The sequence below is a fragment of the Labeo rohita genome, chromosome 1 (assembly GCF_022985175.1).
Source record: "Labeo rohita strain BAU-BD-2019 chromosome 1, IGBB_LRoh.1.0, whole genome shotgun sequence".
Taxonomy (NCBI): Eukaryota; Metazoa; Chordata; class Actinopteri; order Cypriniformes; family Cyprinidae; genus Labeo; species Labeo rohita.
In genome coordinates, this window is record NC_066869.1 from 50,029,647 (window position 1) to 50,050,532 (window position 20,886).

The window sequence follows — 20,886 nt, forward strand, 5'->3', positions numbered from 1 at the left end:
ATGTGGTAATCAATGCTATGATATATTTGAGAATACCATGGTATTAGCAGCTCGTACTGTCGCTGTGCTCTGGTAAAGCCGCTGTCGTTCATGATGAAGGTTTGATTCATCGCTCAGATCAGACTCTGCTCTACAAGTGTGTTTAATTTAAATAATCATAATTTCATGTACACGTGATGTCAGTTTACCCTAGTAAACAAAGTTTTCCCAGTTCTGCAGATATTTGTACTATGGTAAACTGTGATAACCATTGTCATCAAACACGATTTTAAAAAATAAAATATGAAACTTTTTAAAGATCCACTGTAAATGGATTTTACTGTAGTAACTGGTATTCTGGCATAAATATAATGGGTATTACAGTAAATGTCTGCTTATATAAAGAAAGGTAATTAGACGTTTTTATCTGACTTTTTTCTCAGTTCTGAGAGAAAATTGTGAGAAATAAACTGTGAGAATTCAGATGTTTTTCTGTTTCCTGATTTTTGGCTTCTGCCACAGAATAGAAAATAAAAAAGGTAATTACAATGTTTTATCTCACAATTCTGACTTTTACTTTCAGTTGCTCTGAATTGCTAAGAAAAAATGTCAGAACTGTGAGATAAAAAGTTGTAACTAGATAAAAAACTTAGTCAAGACAAACTTCAGGTTGGCTTCAGAAAGCCTAGCATGAAAGTTTAAAGCAGCTGTAAAAAGTTTTAAACTTTATATTGATAGATTAGATGATTGGTATGCTGCTAGCATGATTAGCATGTAGTTAGCATGTTTCTAACTATTTTTCTAACATGATTAACATGTTACTAGCATGATTAGCATCTTATTGGCATGTTGCTAGCATGTTTTAGCATGATTAGCAAGTTACTAGCATGATTAGCATGTTGATAACATGTTTCTGGCATGACTAGCAAATCACTAGCATGTTTTTAATATGATTTTCATGTTACTAACATGTTAACATGTTTTTAGCATGACCAACAAGTTACTACCACGTTGCTAACATGTTTCTAGAATGATTAACATATTGTTAGCATGACTAGCAAGTTACTAACATGTTTCTAGCATTATTAACATATTACTAGAATGACTAACATGTTACTACCATGTTGATAACATGTTTATAGCATGGTTAGCAAGTTACCTCCGTGATTAGCATCTTACTGGCATGTTGCTAGCACATTACTTGCATGATTAGCATGTTGCTAGCATGTTTCTAGCATGATTAGCAAGTTACTTGCGTGATTAGCATGTTATTATCATGTTGCTAGCATGATTAGCAAGTTACTAGCATGTTGTTAGTCTGTCTCTAACATGATTAGTATGTTGCTAGCATGTTTTAGCATGATTAGCATGTTTTTGGCATGACTAGCAAGTTACTAACATGTTTTTAATATGATTGTCATGTTACTAACATGTTGTTAACATGTTTTTAGTATGACTAACAAGTTACTAGCACGTTGCTAACATGTTTCTAGAATGATTCGCATATTGTTAGCATGATTAGCATGTTCTTAACATGTTGCTAGGATGTTTCTAGCATGACTAGCAAGTCACAAACATGTTTCTAGCATTATTAACGTATTACTAGCATGACTAACATGTTACTACCATGTTGTTAACATGTTTATAGCACGGTTAGCAAGTTACTAGCATTATTAGCATGTTGTTGCATGTTTCTGGCATGACTAGCAAATCACTTGTGTGATTAGCATCTTACTAGCATGTTGCTAGCACGTTACTAGCATGATTAGCATGTTGCTAGCATGTTTCTAGCATGACTAGCATCTTACTAGCATGTTGCTAGCACGTTACTAGCATGATTAACATGTTGCTGGCATGTTAAGATGATTAGTAGGTGACTGTAAACGAGCTTCTGACCAAAGGTGAACGCCGTGTCATGTTGAAATTGCACACACTGGTGACGGGCTCGACTGACTCTCTGTGTTTACTGTACCTGATGGTTCACAGCAGGGCAGACGGGTCAGTGAGGCTGGTGTTGTTGTTGTTCTCCTCCAGCATAAACTGAAGTCGTCCCAGAAGGAGAAGATCCGTCAGCTGACGTCCTTCACGCGGGCCGCAGAGAGAACCGCCCTGTACTGCCTGACCCACAATGACTGGAGACTAGAGACGGTCAGCGATAACTACTTCCAGAACCCCGAGCTCTACCGCAGAGACCCCATGAAAACACCAGTGGACCGCAAGAAGCTGGATCAGCTCTACAACCGCTATAAAGGTGAGCGGCCGTGAGCGAGTGTGTGTGTGTGTGTGTGTGTGTGTGTGTACCTTCATTTGTGCTGCTGGTGTCTGCAGATCCACACGATGAGAATAAGATCGGCATCGACGGGATCCAGCAGTTCTGTGACGACCTCATGCTGGATCCGGCCAGTGTCAGCGTCCTGATCGTGGCCTGGAAGTTCAGAGCGGCGACGCAGTGCGAGTTCAGCCGCAAAGAGTTCCTGGACGGCATGACAGAGCTGGGGTGAGACACCTGCGGTTAAGCAATATCAAAAGAAGACTCACCAAGACTGCATTCATTTGATCAAAAATACTGCAAAAACAACAGCTGTTTGCTATATGAATAGAAACATACATTACTGTTCAAAAGTTTGGAGAAAGTAAGAAATCAATCATTTAATTCATCAAGAATGCATTAAACTGATTGTTTGACATTCATAACGTTACAAAAGATTTCTATTTCAAATAAGTGCTGTTCTTTTGAACTTTCTATTTATCTGTGAATACTGAAAAATAAAATGTATGACGGTTTTCACAAAATTATTGAGCAGCACAACTGTTTTCAACATTGATAATAATCAGAAATTTTTTGATTATTAAAACAAGATTTCTTAAATGTGACCCTGGAGCACAAAACCAGTCTGAAGTATCACGGGTATATCTGTAGCAATAGCCAAAAATACATTGTGTGGGTCAAAATGATCGATTTTTCTTTTATGCCAAAAATCATTAGGATATTAAGTAAAGATCATGTTTCTTGAAGATATTTTGTAAATGTCCTACCGTAAATATATCAAAACTTAATTTTTGATTAGTAATATGCATTGCTAAGAACTTCATTTGGACAACTTTGAAGGCGATTTTCTCAAATTATTTTTTTTTTTCACCCTCAGATTCCAGATTTTCAAATAGTTGTATCTCGACCAAATATTGTCCTGTTCTAACAAACAATACCAAACCTTATTTATTCAGCTTTCAGATGAGATAAATCTCAGTTTTGAAAAATTGACACTTATGACTGTTTTTTTGGCCCATGGTCACATAAATATATAGCTCAACACAGTACAGATTGTTTCAAAGCAGCTTCACAATAATAAACAGGAAAATAACAGTATTACATAAGGCAATAAAATGAAATAATAAAATACAAATGACACAAAATGAGATCTCATGATGAAGCCTGTTTTAAGGCAGTTTGACATGATTTCCATGCAGATACAGTATTTTCTCCCTGTGTGTTTGTTTGTGTAGGTGTGACAGTCCAGAGAAGCTGAGGAGTCTTTTACCCAGACTAGAGCAGGAGCTGAAGGATTCTGGGAAGTTCAGAGACTTCTATCAGTTCACCTTTAGCTTTGCCAAGAGCCCCGGTCAGAAGGGTTTAGGTGAGTGATTAGTCTAGTAAATGTCAGCTCTGCTGTTCCCTACACAGGGATCGGGCAAAAGCGTGAGGCGGTGTGATCTTACAAACACGGGTCTGTTTAGTCGGTTTGCAGTCAACCTGATTTTTGTTGCAGTGCATTCAACATTTATTGCCGAGACTTTATGAACTGTATCTTCCTCAGTATTTTTGTCCTGTTTGTCCTAACATTGTTTTCTGAGCCCACTTCCAGATTTGTTCTTGTTTTAATCATAAACTCATTCATTCTGATCAGTTTCTCATAAAACACCATGTGATCAGAAGGTTCGGTAAAAGTTGCTAAAACAACCATACTGGGATACTGTGTACATTTTCTTAACTTGGTTCTGAAAAATCGTAGATTTACCTTGATAAACCCTGCCGCAGTGTCTCACAGTGTCTCGCTGTGTCTCAGATCTGGAGATGGCCGTGGCCTACTGGAATCTCATTCTGACCGGCCGCTTTAAGTTTCTCGACCTCTGGAACACTTTCCTTCTGGTACGTCACTTATGAAATAACTATAATCACAAACCACATGTCACTGTAACCCTCACTCCGGTGTAGAAACACACAAAACACACTCTCACTGCATCACTGATCTGACAGACATACTAAACTAAACCAGTGCTATTTTTGGCGATACTATATATATATTTTTGACACTGGTGCTGCTGTAGCAATGCTGAGAACGCAGCGTGTGATTCTGCTCTCTGAAACGCCTGTGTTCACGTTTAATCTGAGATTCACCCATGATGGTCTTGTTTCTGTAAAGGAGCATCATAAAAAATCCATCCCTAAAGACACGTGGAACCTGCTGCTGGATTTTGGAAACATGATCGCAGATGACATGTCCAACTATGATGAGGAGGGTGAGTCTGATTCATCGACTGTACTATTTCAGACTGAAACTGGATATGCAATGATGAAATATGTATGATGGGACTTGGATCATGGATGATGAGAGGTTGAAGTTTTTTTTCCAGAGTAAAATGCACTGATGAATTGTTTAGTGTGATAATTGTGATTTCATGTCAGTGTTTAATAGCGATCGTGTTTTGTCATCAGGTGCGTGGCCGGTGCTCATCGATGACTTTGTGGAATTCGCTCGGCCGATCGTGACGGCAGGAAATCACGAGACTCTATAATGAGCGCTCACCGGGAGGCCGAGTCTCTCTATACTGACTTTTTAAATAAAAAACGACAAATGCATTTCAAAAAGTATATTATTCAACACAGAGAGAGTTTGTATATTGTGAGTCTGCTGCTGTTGAGAGGCTGAAGATCAGCGGCGTCCCCGACTGAACTACATGTGATCACATCGTGAGAATCTGTCTGTCCTCACAGCACACTCACACCGGTGTGTTTCAACAGCACAGACTCAACATACAGGTGCATGTCCGGTCGTGTGTCAGTATTAATCGTGCAGAACTTCACCTCGAGAAAAAGCAAATAAGCTTCATTTAGTCATGTGACGTCGACAATCAAACATATCAGTTGCGTTTGTTTTGAAATTTCACTGTTTAAATGAATAGTTGACTCAAAAATGAAAATGTGCTCACCCAAGATGTAGATGAGTTTGTTTGTTCATCAGATTTGTAGAAATGTGTCGTTCTTTCTATCACTGTCTCACCAATGGATCCACTGCAGTGAATGGGTGCCGTCAGAATGAGAGTCCAAATAGCTTGAGAAGACAAAAGCTGAAACAAATCCATCGTTAAAACATTTTTACCTAAAAGAGTTAGAATTTATAATCCATAATAACACTTCCTCCAGTGAAAAAGTGATCTGGTCTGAATCAGTAGAGAAATCTGCACAGATCAAGCACCGTTTACAAGCCAAAACAGTAAAAGAAGCTCTAAATGACTTTGATGTGAGAGACAACAGGAGACTTTTTCACTGGAGGAAGTGTTATTATGGATTATGAACTCTTAACTATTTGAGTTAAAAACGTCTTGATGGATTTGTTTCAGCTTTTGTCTTCTCAAGATGTGAACTGATGGACTGGAGTGGTGTGGATTATTGTGATGTTTTTATCAGCTGTTTAGACTCTCATTCTGACGGCACCCATTCACATCCATTGGTGAGACAGTGATGGAATGACACATTTCTTCAAATCTGGTGAAGAAACAAACTCATCTACAGGATGAGAACGAGGCCTGAGGATAAGAATGTCAGATTATCTGTAGAAATATCTTAACGGACAAGATATTACGTTTCTGGACTAATGCATCTGCTGATTCTCACTGATCATTCGATATCAGAACGCTAGTGAACTTCATTCTCATGAGTTTCTGAATGAAATGAGGATAAGAGCTGTCATTCAAACACTGTGACAAACGCTGGTGAGGTCCTGATTGTTTCTGTTGTTCACATTGTTTGAGACAGCTGTCTGTGATATCGGTGTTTAAATCAGAGATCAGTGTCTGCTGTTAGTCTGGACAAGTTTCTAACACTGTTTTTGTTTTCTTCACTTTGGTTTGGTTCGCTGATGTTTCACTCTGTATGACTGCGCATGTGTGATATTCGCCACGTCACGTGTGTCGGTTCATCAGTGTCATTATGTATGTAAATAAAGATTATTTAACAAAACTCATTCTCCACCCAAGTATGAATTGATAATCTGGTGTGACTGTGAATTCACATTATGATCGATATGAAACAATGTTTGCAACCAAGCTTCTGTAACATGTATCTGTGTGATACTGAATCAGGAAAAATTTAGAAAGGGAGAAGGTTGAGGAAAAGTGGGCGTTACTTACGGGAATGGAGTCACGTGATTGGATGAGGAGTTCATCTGAAAAGGCAGAGCAAGTCATTACATTCTAATTAGAATAACATAGTTCACAAAAACTATGGTGACCATACATCCTTTTTTCCCCCAAACATGTTCTGGCTATGATTTCTAAATCGTCTCACAGTTTTGCTTGGACAGTGAACAGTACAGTACAATGAACAGTAGCTGACCAATAGCATGCAGGCATTGGACATAATCGACCAATCATGGTGTACAAGAAGGTAGGGTCTACAGAGAATGGTCAAAGCAATGCAAATGTGACCCTGGAGCACAAAACCAGTCATAAGTATCACGGTTATATTTGCAGCAACAGCCAACAATACATTGTACGGGTCAAAATGATCAATTTTTCTTTTATGCCAAAAATCATTAGGATATTAAGTAAAGATCATTAAGTAATATGCATTGCTAAGAACTTCATTTGGACAACTGTAAAGGAGGCTTTTTTTTTTTCATGATTTTGATCTTTTTGCACCCTCAGATTCCAGATTTTCAAATAGTTGTATTTCGAGGGAAATGTCCCGTCTTAACAGATGATGTAGAAATCTCAGTTTCCAAAAACTGCTACTTATGACTGGTTTTGTGCTCCAGGGTCACAAATATATGTTTACTGACTGAAGAGACACCAACAGTAGGAAAACAAAGCCAAAACCCAGACATTCATGTCCAGGAGAAAGAGGATGTATGTCACCCTACTATAAGAGCAGGAAGAACAGAGTCCAGCTGTACTATAAGCTGCATGATCCGTCAGTATATCTTGTGTTTGGTGCGTGTGGGACAGTAATGTGCCGCTCTGAGGGTCCTGGAGCAATGACAGACCCTCTTACCCTGGTGCCACGGCCGTTGCCTTTTTAGGAGACACCTGATCGCAGCTCAGTCCCGTCACACAAAGAGCTGCTGATAACGTCTGGAGCGAGTTCAGATGATGAAACCATGCAGGAGTAAACAGAGGGCTGGGCTTACACACGCTCACGTACAGCTGTTGTGTCTGCGCCGAACTGAAGAAGGTCACCTCCAGCCCTTCAGGAGCTCGACTTGATGCTGTAGGATCTCCGGCACCCTCATGGAAAAGTTCCAGGCCGCGATGGTTCTCGGAGGAGCGGGAGACGCCCTGGGATACCGCAAGGGCCGGTGGGAAATGTGCATCTCAGGGAATCAGATTCAGCAGGAACTGGCAGCTCTCGGGGGCCTCGGGGCCTTGAAGCTGGACGCCGATAACTGGCCGCTCAGCGACGGAGCCCTGATGCACATGACCACAGCAGAGGCGCTCATCACCGGTGAGGCACACTGAACCTAAACAGTGTATATTAGGGTTCAAAAAGCTCTTTTTAAAAAAGAAATGAATACTTTTATTCATCAGGCATGCATTGAATTGATCAAAAGTGAAAGATATTTATAATGTCACAAAAGAATTCTGTTCAAATAAATGCTGTTCTTGTGAACCTTCTCATAATGTTGACTTTATCTCATAAGTTACTTCTTAACTCAGTTTAGATTTTTCTCATAATTATGATTTTTCATCACGTAATTAACTTTTTATTTTATCATTTAGACTTTTTATCTCTATTTTTATTATCTCATAATTGTGACTTTTATCTTATAATTTTGATGTATATCATAGTTGTGACTTTTTATTTCAGAATGAGGATGTTTTATCTCATAGTTGACTTAGTGTTTCACAGTTCCAACCTATTAATCTCATAATTTTGACTTTTTATCTCGTAATTATTACTTTTCATCCCATAATGATCTTATCTTATAATTTTGACTTTATCTCATAAGTTACTTTTCACATTTTGGATTTTTTCTTATGACTTTTCATCACATTATTAACTTTTTGTCTTATAATTTTGACTTTTTCTCTTATAATAGTTACTTTTAATCTCCGTTTTTATCTCATAATTGTGACTTTTATCTTTTTGATGTCATAATTGTGACTTTTTATTTAAGACGTTTTATCTCATAATTGACTTAATATTTCATAATTCCAATTTTTTAATTGGATTCAGAATTTTGACTTTTCCTCATAGTTATGGTGTAGTATCTCATAATTTTAACTTGAGATAAAAAATAATCATGACTTAAGTCAAGTAAGAATTATGAAAAACTTATTTTATCTCATAATTTTGCCTTTCTTTCACACAATTAACATCTCATAATTTCAACTTTTTATCTTGACATTTCACATAAATGCTGTTCTTTTGAACTTTCTTAAATATATTACAGTTTCCAAAAAAACTGTTTGCTAATAATCATAAATGTTTGTTGAGCAGCAAATCAGCATGTTAGAATGATTTCTGAAGGATCATGTGACACTGAAGACTGGAGTAATGATGCTGAAAATTCAGCTGCGCATCACAGAAATAAATTACAGTTTAACAGATATTCACATAGAAAACAGCTGTTTTAAATTAAAAAAAAATATTTCATAATTTTTCAGTATTTTTGATCCAATAAATGCAGCCTTGGTGAGCAGAAGAGACTTATTTAAAGAAAAAAAAACTTCTACTGACGCCAACCTTTTGACTGGAAGTGTTACCTTCGACCACTACAATTTTTTTATGTTAATCCTGAGAAAGTTTCCATTGTCATTTCAGAACACTATGTGAGTGTATTTGTTCCATATCTATAAATGACACACTGAAGTCCCGCTCGTGTTTGCTCTCAGAATAGGGATGAATCCATGTGAAATCCCTCTGCTGGCCGCGGCGTCCCTCGTTAACTCCCTCTGAAATGTGAATTGATGATAATACAGTGATCTGTCTTTCCTCACGCAGACGTGACACGGATGCTTTCCTCCACATGACTCACACACGCATTCTGATAACAGACCCAGAATAGAGCTGCGGGTCACAGAGATCCGTTTGCACACTAATGCGCTGTGACACACGCTAATCTCTGTGAGCGTCGTAAATAATGTGAGCTTTAGCGAGCGCCCACTGAGCTGTAATCCAGCAGGACCACCGAACCACTCCAGTCCCGGTCCAGCACACCCGAAATAGACCCGAGTGAGCGTGATCCTCACTGCAGACTACAGCGGCTCCTGCTGCCCGAACGAGACGCTTTCCGTCGTGGATTGAGTTCAAAGCTCCTGAGGGTTGTGATGACAGTCAGCGGATCACAGGCTGCTTATCCACATTCCAGCACCAACACAACATCTATCACTATTACATCTATACAACACCTATTACTATTAGATCTATACAACATCTATTACTGCAGACTGGACTGAGACAAACACGCATTCACTGTCATTTCACTACAATGACAGTCTACAAAAACTCAGAATTATGACATTAAAAGACGGTCATCATTTCAACTTTTATCATTAAAAAAAGTATCATTTTATTGACTTTTATCAACTTTTTGTCATAATTCTGACTTTTATCTATTTTAACTTTTTAATCTCATAATGACTTGGTATTATAATTGGGGCTTTATATTTTTAATTTTGACTTTTTATATCATAATTCTGACTTTTTATCTCATATTTTTGACATTTTGTCTCATAATTGTGACTTTTTATCTCATCATTTTGACTTTCTACATCATAATTCTGACTTTTATCTCATATTTTAACTTTTTAATCTCATAATGACTTGGTATCATAACTGGGACTTTATATCTTTAATTTTGACTTTTCATCCTATAATTTTGGCTTTTTATCTCATAATTATGACTTTTCATATCATGATTTTGACTTTATCTCATAATTCTGACTTTTTATCTCATATTTTTGACGTTTTATCTCATAATCGTGACTTTTTATATCATAATTGTGACTTTTTATCTCATAATTTTGGTTTGTCACAACTGTGACATTTTATTTATAATTAAGACTTCTTAAGTCATAAATTACAATTATGAGATACTACACTGTACGTGCAAAAGTCACTGAACACTGACTACTGAGACAAATACATTTATCATAATTATGACAAAAAATTAAATTTGTAAATTTGTGTTAGACATGTCATAATTTAGACTTGCTCTCATATTTTGCAATTTTATCTAATCATTGTGAATCAATAATCTCCAAAAAGCCAAGATTATGACAAAAAACAAAACAAAACAAAACAATTAGTCATAATATTTATCTTTTAATCTAATATTTTTCCTTTTTATCTTATATTATGGCTTTTTGTCTAATAATTTTGCTTTTAAAAAAAGAGCTTCTTATCCATATTCCAACACTGTTTGATTGCCGAGACTTTCTGTCATAATTTCAACTATTTGTCATGATTAGGACTTTGTTTTTTTAATTGAAACCAAATCTTATTCATATTTTACTGCCAAGACAAAAACAAGTACCACAAATCAACCCAACTGCAGCTGGAGTGTGTATCTTGGTGGCGTATTGATTACGCTGAGTCTGCGGGATTTAGCGAGATTTACTAACAGCTCCTGCCGTCTGTGGTTCATGGACACGCGAGCGTTCGTTTGGCCTTCATCTGTTTGCTGTGGAAGCCCCAGAGGAACACTAATGCCCTCAGAATGCCTTCCATCCGCCTCACACAAACACTGTAATCAGCTGCGCTTAATCACGGCTAAACTCGTCCTGACGGATGCCTGAGCCTCTGATGGTGTCTCCTCAGATTACTGGTGTCTGGAGGATCTGTACCGGGAGCTGGTGCGCCTCTACGTGGAGGCCATGGTGTGTCTGCAGGGTCGAGCTCCGGAGCCCAGCACTGCGGAGGGATGCGCCAACCTCAAGCCACACAACTTCCTGTTAGCCTGGCACACGCCCTTCAATGAGAAAGGTACACACGGAACACACACACACACACACACACACACACTCATTATGAATTATCCTGAATGGAGTATCTGATGCAGGTTCAGGTCACGGAGCCGCGACTAAAGCCATGTGTGTGGGCATGCGCTACTGGCAGCCCCAGCGGCTGGACAACCTGGTAGAAGTGAGCATAGAGACGGGCCGGATGACACACAATCACCCCATAGGTGCCTCATCCTCATCCTCATCCTCACACAAACATCTGTGCGTCCTCCATCAGTCCCTCACTGATATGGCTCTGTGCGCAGGGTTCCTGGGTTCTCTGTGTACGGCGCTCTTCGCCTCGTACGCCATCCAGGGAAAGCCGCTGGTCAGCTGGGGTCGTGACCTCTTGACGGTCATTCCTAAAGCCGAGGAATACTGCAGGAAAACCATCCGGCACATGGCAGGTGAGCGGATATGGACCCTTACAGTGTGAGAACACAAGGACAGAAAATCTGACGATGTGTTTCCTTCTGCGCTTCAGAATACCAGGAGAAGTGGTTTTACTTTGAGGCCAAATGGCAGTTTTACCTGGAGGAGAGAGGAATAGAAGACGGTCAGAGTAAACCCATATTCCCTGACCGATACGACGCTGAAGAGACAGACAAGGTAAAACACACACACACACACACACACACATTTATCCGTCCACAGTCCTTTGGATTAATCACATCTGATCACACTGAGAGACAAAAGTCAGCACTTCAATTTTCTATTTTGTTTTTTGTCACAATTATGTGTAGTTTTATCATATAATTCTGACTTACAATCTCCAAATTCCATCTTTTTGTCCTAACTACGCGGTTTAATCTCAATTTATTTTATAATTTTGGCATTTCCCCCCGGTTTCATAGACAAGACTTAAACCTAGTCCCAGACTAAAATGTAGGTCTGAGCTGTTTCAGCTGAAAGACACTTGCACCGACTGATCTCAAAATATATCAGTGCCTTTGTTTTGTTTGAAGATGCACACCAGTATTGTTTTTTACGTTTTGTTTACGTTTATAAAAATTACTTAAATGTCCTAACTGAACTCCTGGCCAGTGTTGGGTGTAACTAGTTACTAAGTAATTAGTTACTGTAATTTAATTACTATTCCCTTGAAAAAGTAAAGTAAGGGATTATTCTTATTTTTTCTGTAATTTAATAACTTATATATAATTGAACTTAATACTGTATAGACTGTAGAACATTTATATACAATACATTAGTGCATTTAACATCAAAATTTAAAGTCCAACCTTAAAATGCATGAGTTTTATGTGTCCTTCTCACTTTAAATACTTTGGTGAGTTAATAAGAATATTCATAACACTTTACTGTCCAGTTCTCAATATTAACTAGTTGGTTATCAGCATGAGTATTACTGGGTTATTGGCTGTTTATTACTACTTAAAAAGCACCTATTAATGTCTTATTCTGCAAGACCTTATCCTTAATCCTACCCGATTCTCAAACTTAACAACTACTTTACTACGTTTTAATAAGCAGCAAAAGTCATAGTTAATAGTGAGAATCTAAAGTGTGAGCAGAATCATTTATGTAGTTATCTATTATTTATTTGAAAGAAGTGTTTCATGTCTATCCTTGTATCATTAACTATTCTTGTATTGAGGTTGATATAGGATTTAGAAAGTAATTAGTAATAAGTAATTAAATACTGGTTGGAGAGAGTAATTTGTACAGTAATCTAATTACACGGTTGAAGATGTAATTAGTAACTAGTAATGAACTGCTTTTTTGGAGTAACTTACTCAACACTGATCCAGGCTTAGTCTAAGTCTTGTCTGTAAAACCAGACCTTTATCTCATAATTCAGACTTTTATCACATATTTTTGACTTTATTTTAGAATTATGACTTTGTATCTCAAAATTCCAACTTTTTATGCCATAATTATGCCATTTTAATAACATTATTATAACACGTCTATTCATTTTTATTTTTTTGATCTCATAATTGGGACTTTTCCTTCATTTTCTGACTCATGACTCAGCTGTAATTATGACTTTTTATGTAATTTCAACATTTTTTATTTCATAATTGGGACTTTTTAAATCTTATTTTGACTTTAGCTTATAATTATGACTTAGTCATTTTTCACGTAGTAATTATGTGTGTGTGTTCAGATGTATAAGCGCTGGAGTTCAGAGGGCTGTCCCGGACGCAGGGGTCACGACGCTCCAATGATTGCGTACGACGCTCTGCTGGCGGCCGGATCCAGCTGGGAGGAGCTGTGCAAACGGGCCATGTTTCACGGAGGTCAGGAACCGCTCATTAACACGCGGATCACGGCGCAAACATTAGCTGTGACGCAGAAGCGCATGACTGTACACGACCGGCCCAATGTGTGCACACACCTGCTTTTATTAATAAAGTACAAAATAATAACATAAAGATTTAATATGTCAAATTGGCCATTTTAAGTATTTAAATTAATAAAATAAAATTCAGACATTTAACTTGTTAATTGAACAGTTTTGTTTTGTAAAGTAATTCACATAAGTATGAAGCGTCAGTCGTGTAATCAGGAGGTTTTCATGTGTGTGTCGGGTGTGTGTGAGTGTCTGACTGTTGAATGTTGGTTCAGGTGAGAGCAGCGCGACGGGTCTGATCGCCGGCTGTCTGTACGGGCTGCTCTACGGCATCGGACAGGTTCCTGCCGGACTCTATCAGGATCTGGACAAAAGACAAAAACTGGAAGATCTGGGAGAACGACTGTTCCGAGCAGCGGCTGTAGAGAAGTAAAACGCTGACGTCTGTGCCACCATTAACAAAAATATACAAAAATAATAAAACTCATATTTCTGATCCTACATGAATATTTGAAAGGAACAAGACGGTAGATATCTGGAAACACTTTACAGTAATCTCCCATTAGTCCATGTTAGTTCACGCATTAAATGTGAGCAATGCTTTTGTTCCCTATGTTAAAATTAATCAATAAAAATAAATACAACAGTTCATTATTAGTTTAGCTCAGTTAGCTCAGGTCCATTAAATAACATTAAGAGATATAACATTCGATTTAATAATGTAAAATGGTGCAGGATTTACTTTTAAACTATTTTTCCACTTAGAAATTGCCAGTAAATTTCACAAATAATTGCAAAGAAATAACAAGTAACACATTGAATTAAACATGACATTTTTAACTAGAAACATTAAAAAGTATTTTCTTGTTAAACTTACTCAAATAATTTTTAACAGCATAAATTTCGAAATGAACACCATTTCGGAATAATAAATGCTTTGGAAGTACTTTCTGTTGTTAGGTCATGTTAACTAATGTAGTTAACTAATTAAACTATTGTGAAGTGTTGCCAGAAATCTTGTGAATCTGAACGGCTTTACATGTGGCTGACACAAGGTGGCACCAAACTCTTAACCGTGTTGTAACTTATGTTAACCTGGTAAATGAAATGCTCTTTGAGTATTACTATACTTAACTATTATTATCAGCATTGAATGATAAAAATCATTCAATTAAAAAAAACCTTCTATTGTTTGTCAGCTTTTTTAGCATATGAAATATAATACTAGCAGTGGTGGACGAAGTACACAAGTTGAGTACTTGAGTAAAAGTACAGATACGTATAATAAAATATTACTTCAGTAAAAGTAGAAGTGCTCCTCTTTCAATTTTACTCGAGTGAAAGTACAGAAGTACCCGATTTTTTATGTACTTAAGTAAAAAAGTACTGATAGATTTATTTAGCAATTTTATATAGGCTACTTAATACATTTTTACATTTTTGTTGTTGATATGGACTATGTTGACGAGAGTGATGTAGTAATATTCAATGTGAAGCTTACACTGCAATGTACCTGAGAGATTTGACCATCAAATTTTCACCAGTAAGAAAAAGTGTTTTAAAGCTTGTTTTGCATAACGTCACAGTTATATATGACATGAGAATAAGGCCTGAAGTTAGCAAGAACATTTTAAGGAAAATATAATTATATTTTCATAATGATTTTTTCCTTTCAAATATTGTCTGTGTAAAAACACCCCTGGCCAAATGCCCCCAGAGGGCATCACTTCCCACTTTAATAATTACTGTAGTTACCATGTTCTGAGCATGACATCCTTTTTCTCTCAGATGTAATCTATCTAGGTGGTTGAATAAAAATATGTGGACTTTATATCTAAAAATTATCTCAACTTAGCACCAGCAAGCAGCTAGACAGTTAGCATCAGCTAACAATATTTACTTATTTTCAGTATGGTTGAATAAACATTCATATCTGTCTATTCTAGCTGATCCAAACAATATAAAAATGTATACTGTTTGCTGAACAATATAAAAACAGACGTCACGTAGGGCTACATGAGTAGCATTTTAATAAGACTGCTAACGTTACATCAGCGAGGAATATGAACGTGCATGAGTTATTTTATTTAAGCTGTTATTTAAATTTTTCGTTTTTGATGTGTTTGAATTCAAGCATTTCAGTGCGCTTAAACAGATCACCTTTTAATTGTGTGATTCACAAACAACGGACAGCTTTGACCTAAATATGATTTTCAGATATAATAATTAATCCTAAAATTCGACATTAGTAACTTACTTTTCGCAGCATTAGTCGCGCGCACACAAGATCTCTCGGTTCTTACTTGTGAATTCAGTTGACTGGAGACTCGCTCTAAACGGATCATTTGAATCAGTGAGTTGTCGACTCGAGAACAGCTGCAATCGGATCATTCCAATTCGTGAATGAATCGTTTGGTGCGATTGGCAAATCAATTCAACAGGTTCATTGAAAAGAATCAGTTTGTTCATGAATCAGACACCGCTTGTGCGTCTCAGAGCACGTGATATATTACAAGGAGTAACGATATGTTTATGAAATGTAGTGAAGTAAAAAGTACGATCTTACACTTTGGAATGTAGTGAAGTAAAAGTGAAAGTTACTCAAAATAAAACTACTCCAGTAAAGTACAGATACTTGAAAAATGTACTTAAGTACAGTAACGAAGTACAACTACTTCGTTACTGCCCACCACTGAATACTAGTTAACAACAGTCAACCTGTTTATGTTCAAACAAAGCTCAGTGGGTGACTTTTGCTCTTAACTCTGCTGTAAGTGATGTTTTATAATAACAAACATATATAATGAAAACAGTACTAAGAGTCTCTTTAGCCAATCAGACATGTTCTGTGCCTGTCAATCATGTTTTCTGACATCGGGTTGGCTGGGGTTTAGGAGTGAGGGGTGTGGTCAGAGTGAGGGTGGGCGTGTCTAATTCAGTGACTAACACTCACAGAGTTCTGAGCGCTCATTCACAGATTAAAGATTCATTTGAAGTCTTTTTATGAGCTCTTCACTTCAGTGACTCTAATGCACATGCAACACTTTTCCTAGAATCCTACAGACTCTTAACTGGCTTCGTGAATCATTCTGAATAACGAACACTACCTGATCTTATAGTTTGGCTGATTCTGTACATAAGGAGTCACATATAGGTTTGTGTCGCTCCCTTCTGAGTGCACAGAAACACACTTCTATTCCACAGAGATCAGAGAGACCATCAGATCTCCATCATCCCGACCCTGGATCGTCGAGCCGTGAAACAGCTGATCCTGGATCGCTCAACTCAACCGGAAATCAGGGCCATCCTGGAGAATCTGCTGCTTTACCAAAGCCCGGATCCGCCAAACCCTCCGTCGGCGGCCACGAGAAGAGCCGGTCCACGTCTCACCGCCTTCCAGCTGCTCAGATCCAGGTTTCTGAAGAGCGTGCCGAAGCCGGTGCTGAGCCGCAGACGAGAGGTGGGCTCTCTGAACGGCAAACACTGGCATGTTAAACACACACACGGCCCGAGAGCTGATTCAAGACCTGCCATGAAGAGAAGAACCTCCAGAGTTCAGGACATGCTGGAGAAATTCACAGCAGCGGAGAACAACGACATAAAGAAACCACCAACACACCGACGAACAGGAGGATCCGTGTTCAGCTGCTTAATCAAGACCTTTGAGACTCTAGTGATGGAGAACAACAGAAACGATTCAATACACAAGAACAAGAAACACAAGAACAAATTAACCAATTCACAAAAATCACTGAAGAATCATGAGAATGAATCAACTGATTCACAAGAGATGCTAAAGCAACACAGGAATGAATCAACCGATTCACAAGAAGTACTAAAGCAATACAAGAACAAATTAAATGATTCACAAGAATCATTAATGCAACATGAGAACAAATCAAAAGATTCACAAGAATCACTAAAGCAACACAAAAACAAATCAAATGATTCACAAGAATCACTACAGCAACACAAGAATGAGTCAAACGATTCACAAGAATCATTAATGCAACATGAGAACAAATCAAATGATTCACAAGAATCACTACAGCAACACAAGAATGAATCAAACGATTCACAAGAAGTACTAAAACAACACAAGAATGAATCAAACGATTCACAGGAATCACTAAAGCAACACAAGAGCAAATCAAGAGATTCAAAAGAATTACTAAAGCAACACAAGAATGAATCAACTGATTCACATGAATCACTAATGCAACTTGAGAACAAATCAAATTATTCACCAGAATCACTACAGCAACACAAGAATGAATCAAACGATTCACAAGAAGTACTAAAACAACACAAGAATGAATCAACTGATTCACAAGAATCTCTGATCGAGAACAAATCAAATGATTCACAAGAATCACTAAAACAACAAAAGAACGAATCAACCAACTCAAAAGAATCACTAAAACAACACAGATGTCAGACTACAGCAACACATGACAAAGTCCCAGCAGGACAGAAAGAGCTCAGACTCCAGGACCTGACTGAGGACTTCCGTCCAGAAATGAAGGATTCATGTGTTGTTGATGTGACTCTGAGAAAGAGTCGAGCTGAGGAACCATCAGGACATCAGCGTCTCAATGGAATCATGATGCATCTGGACTCCATCGGTTCTTCTCCTGAGGTTTTAGAAATGAACTCAACAACTTTAGACATGAACACACAGACCCTACATCAACCCGGAGCCCAGAAGAACCCAGAAGATCTGCCACAAGATCACACGCAAATCACAGCACACGAGTCCTCAAACTCAGAAAACAACACACGACCCTCAGCTGATCTTCAGGAGGACCTCACGTCTCCTCTGAATGACTTTAAGGACGATCGCAGCTCAGATCTGCAGTTTCTGCTCAGCTTCAGTTCATCCAGAGGATCTGATGGAGAACAGGACGAGGATCTTTCTCACATGAAGGACAGAAAACAGGATCTGTATTTCAGTGATCTCAGCGTTAGTGCTTCTGCTGGTCAGATTCCACCTGAGCTGAAGATCCATCAAACACAGGAGAAAACTGGAGAAACACCAAAGTACCGGAGCATGAATTACTGCGATCCTTCAGTGAGACTCACATTCATCCCCAAAACCATCCGATTCACAGACACTTTCGACTTCTGAAGACTCTCTGTTCTCAGATCAGCACATGCAGGTTTAATCACGGTTATATCAGATTTAAATGATCCACATCAGACAATATATTTCACATCCAAACACATGCAGCTCAACTTATGTTTTTATTTTCACACACTGTTTCTCTGCGGCACACGGAAGCTTGTTTCCACAGCACCATGAAAAAATATAATTGTTCATTTTTTTCTCACAATTTTAACTTTTGTGCAGTTCTGTGTTTATATCTCACAATCCTGATTTTTTTCTAGCAATTCGGCATTGTGAGATATAAATTTAGGAAAAACGAAACAAAAACCAAATTAAAAAGAGTTATTTTAGAGACGACTGTGTGTGCAGCGTTAGAATAGTGAAACAAAGCGTCCTCCCGTGGGTTTATCTGGTTCACAGCTGCGCAGCGGGAATCACAAACAACAGCCCACAAATCTATGAAACCATCAATAACACAATCAATCATCATCAATGTCTGCTCCTAGAAAACTAATGCTTCATCATGCATATGCAAACAGGTCAGAAGATGGAATAATGTTTGTGAAACAAGTCTCTTCTGCTCACCAAGGCAACATTTATTTAATCAAAATACAGTAAAAATAGTGAAATATTATTATAATTTCAAACAGCTGTTTTCTATGTGAATATCTGTTAAAGTGTAATTTATTTCTGTGATGCGCAGCTGAATTTTCAGCATCATTACTCCAGTCTTCAGTGTCACACGATCCTTCAGAAATCATTCTAATATACTGATCTGCTGCTCAACAAACATTTCTGATTATTAGCAATGCTGAAAACAGTTGTGCTGCACAATATTTTTGTGGAAACTGTGATGCATATTTTTTTTTTCAGGATTCACAGATGAATGTAAAGTTCAATAAAACAGCATTTATTTGAAATAGAAATCTTTTGTAACATTAGAAATGCATTAACTGTCACTTTTGATTAGTTTAATGCATTCTTGATGAATACAATTGTTTTTTCTTTTAAAAAAATTAAATACCTTGGAACATGTATCACAGTTTCCAGAAAATAAACAGCAGATCAGCATATTAGAATGATTTCTGCAGGATCATGTGACACTGAAGACTGGAGTAACGATGCTGAAAATTCCGCTGCGCATCACAGGAATAAATTACAGTTTAACAGATATTCACATAGAAAACAATTGCTTTGCTTAGTAATAATATATCACAATTTGTACAGTATTTTTTGTGAGTCTTAGTGAACTTCTATAAAAAGCATCCTTTGTTATCCCAATCTTTTGAAATGCTAGTGTATATGATGTGAATTCACAGACAGCAATGGAGGCGTATGCAAACAAAGCATCACATGACAGCGTTTCATGTGGTTAAACGGGTTAAACTCTTTATGAGCTCAATGAGCACAGACACACCCGCATCACGAAGGTGCGTCAGAAACGGCAGCGTCGCGTGATTCGCTCAAAAACACTGACGGGAGTGTTTGTGTTTGATATGTGTGTTTGTCATAGAGATTCATGATTCTCCAAACATGTCAGTCTGCTGCGGATCTGCTGATCATCTCATCTGTCAGATCACACCATGTGCTCCAGTTAATCTGATCAGGATTAGTTTAGGGACTAGTTTAAGGTGGCAGCGCTGCATATGCTGTACGTTCAACCGGCCGACCTCATTTCACCCGTTTATAAAACGAGTCGTGGAAACAGCATGAGGTGGTTAATACGGCCTAGTGCTGATCAAAATAGACCGGGCAAATATGGAACAAACCTGCAGCTAAATCAGCATTCTCACCACAACACTCGCATTTCTTTTCCACAGTAGATTTACATCTCAAAACATCATTTGAAACATTCAAACTCGTCAAAGAAAACCAGTGGAAAGGCTTTGGAAAGAGTGAGCGTGAGTCTGTGTTCTTGGAATAATCAAACGTCACGGACGGACGGGCGGGTCTGTGGTTAATCCGCTCCATTCACCGGCCACAACCGGACCGGGATCAGCAGGATTTACTAGGACAGTAAAGCGGCGCTGGACACACGGCAGACACACTGGAAAAAGAAATCTGGCCAAAATACAAGAGAAGCAATTTTGAACATGACAATACATTTAGATTCACCCGTCATATAACAAAAGATTTTTCAAAATGTATTTCAGTGACAAAACAAAAACAAAACACATCTTCAGTCTTACAGTAGCCTACATTTATGTTCTATGTTCACCTGTGTTACAGTCAAGCTCTTCTTCAAATGTGACATATTCCATATCAT

At 37.9% G+C, this 20,886-nt stretch overlaps 2 protein-coding genes across 5 annotated transcripts in view; one reads left to right on the forward strand and one right to left on the reverse strand.

Moving 5' to 3' along the window:
• The window catches only part of tmco3 (transmembrane and coiled-coil domains 3), a 19,929-nt gene extending 12,403 nt beyond the window's left edge, over window positions 1-7,526 (reverse strand). The window contains exons 1-4 of one of the 3 annotated variants that reach the window (XM_051109578.1): window positions 7,400-7,526; window positions 6,388-6,422; window positions 3,996-4,146; window positions 2,281-2,485 (exon numbers count right to left, since the gene is read on the reverse strand). In XM_051109578.1, coding sequence (XP_050965535.1) covers window positions 2,281-2,464 — 184 coding nt within the window. In that variant the 5' untranslated portion in view covers window positions 2,465-2,485; window positions 3,996-4,146; window positions 6,388-6,422; window positions 7,400-7,526. The other 2 variants (XM_051109570.1, XM_051109588.1) reach the window with 2 other exon arrangements.
• On the forward strand, window positions 7,486-19,262 carry adprhl1 (ADP-ribosylhydrolase like 1). 2 transcript variants are annotated; one of them, XM_051109547.1, is made up of 8 exons: window positions 7,486-7,699; window positions 11,018-11,182; window positions 11,259-11,384; window positions 11,466-11,606; window positions 11,684-11,808; window positions 13,328-13,460; window positions 13,789-13,942; window positions 16,718-19,262. In XM_051109547.1, exons 1-8 carry the CDS (start codon window positions 7,486-7,488, stop codon window positions 18,639-18,641), a joined length of 2,982 nt encoding a protein of 993 aa, XP_050965504.1. In that variant the 3' UTR covers window positions 18,642-19,262. The 2 variants fall into 2 exon arrangements, with proteins under 2 accessions (XP_050965504.1, XP_050965514.1); XM_051109557.1 differs by lacking the exon at window positions 16,718-19,262 and having other exon boundaries at window positions 13,789-14,994.
• The last annotated feature ends 1,624 nt before the right edge of the window (window positions 19,263-20,886 follow it).

What these genes read in the sequence shown, in the direction of transcription:
- adprhl1 (XM_051109547.1), top strand. Translation starts at nt 7,486, where the DNA reads ATGGAAAAGTTCCAGGCCGCGATGGTTCTCGGAGGAGCGGGAGACGCC. An exon ending in AACCATCCGGCACATGGCAG is followed by an intron (nt 11,607 to 11,683) that starts GTGAGCGGATAT and finishes TCTGCGCTTCAG; the next exon opens with AATACCAGGAGAAGTGGTTT. An exon ending in CGAGCAGCGGCTGTAGAGAA is followed by an intron (nt 13,943 to 16,717) that starts GTAAAACGCTGA and finishes TCTATTCCACAG; the next exon opens with AGATCAGAGAGACCATCAGA.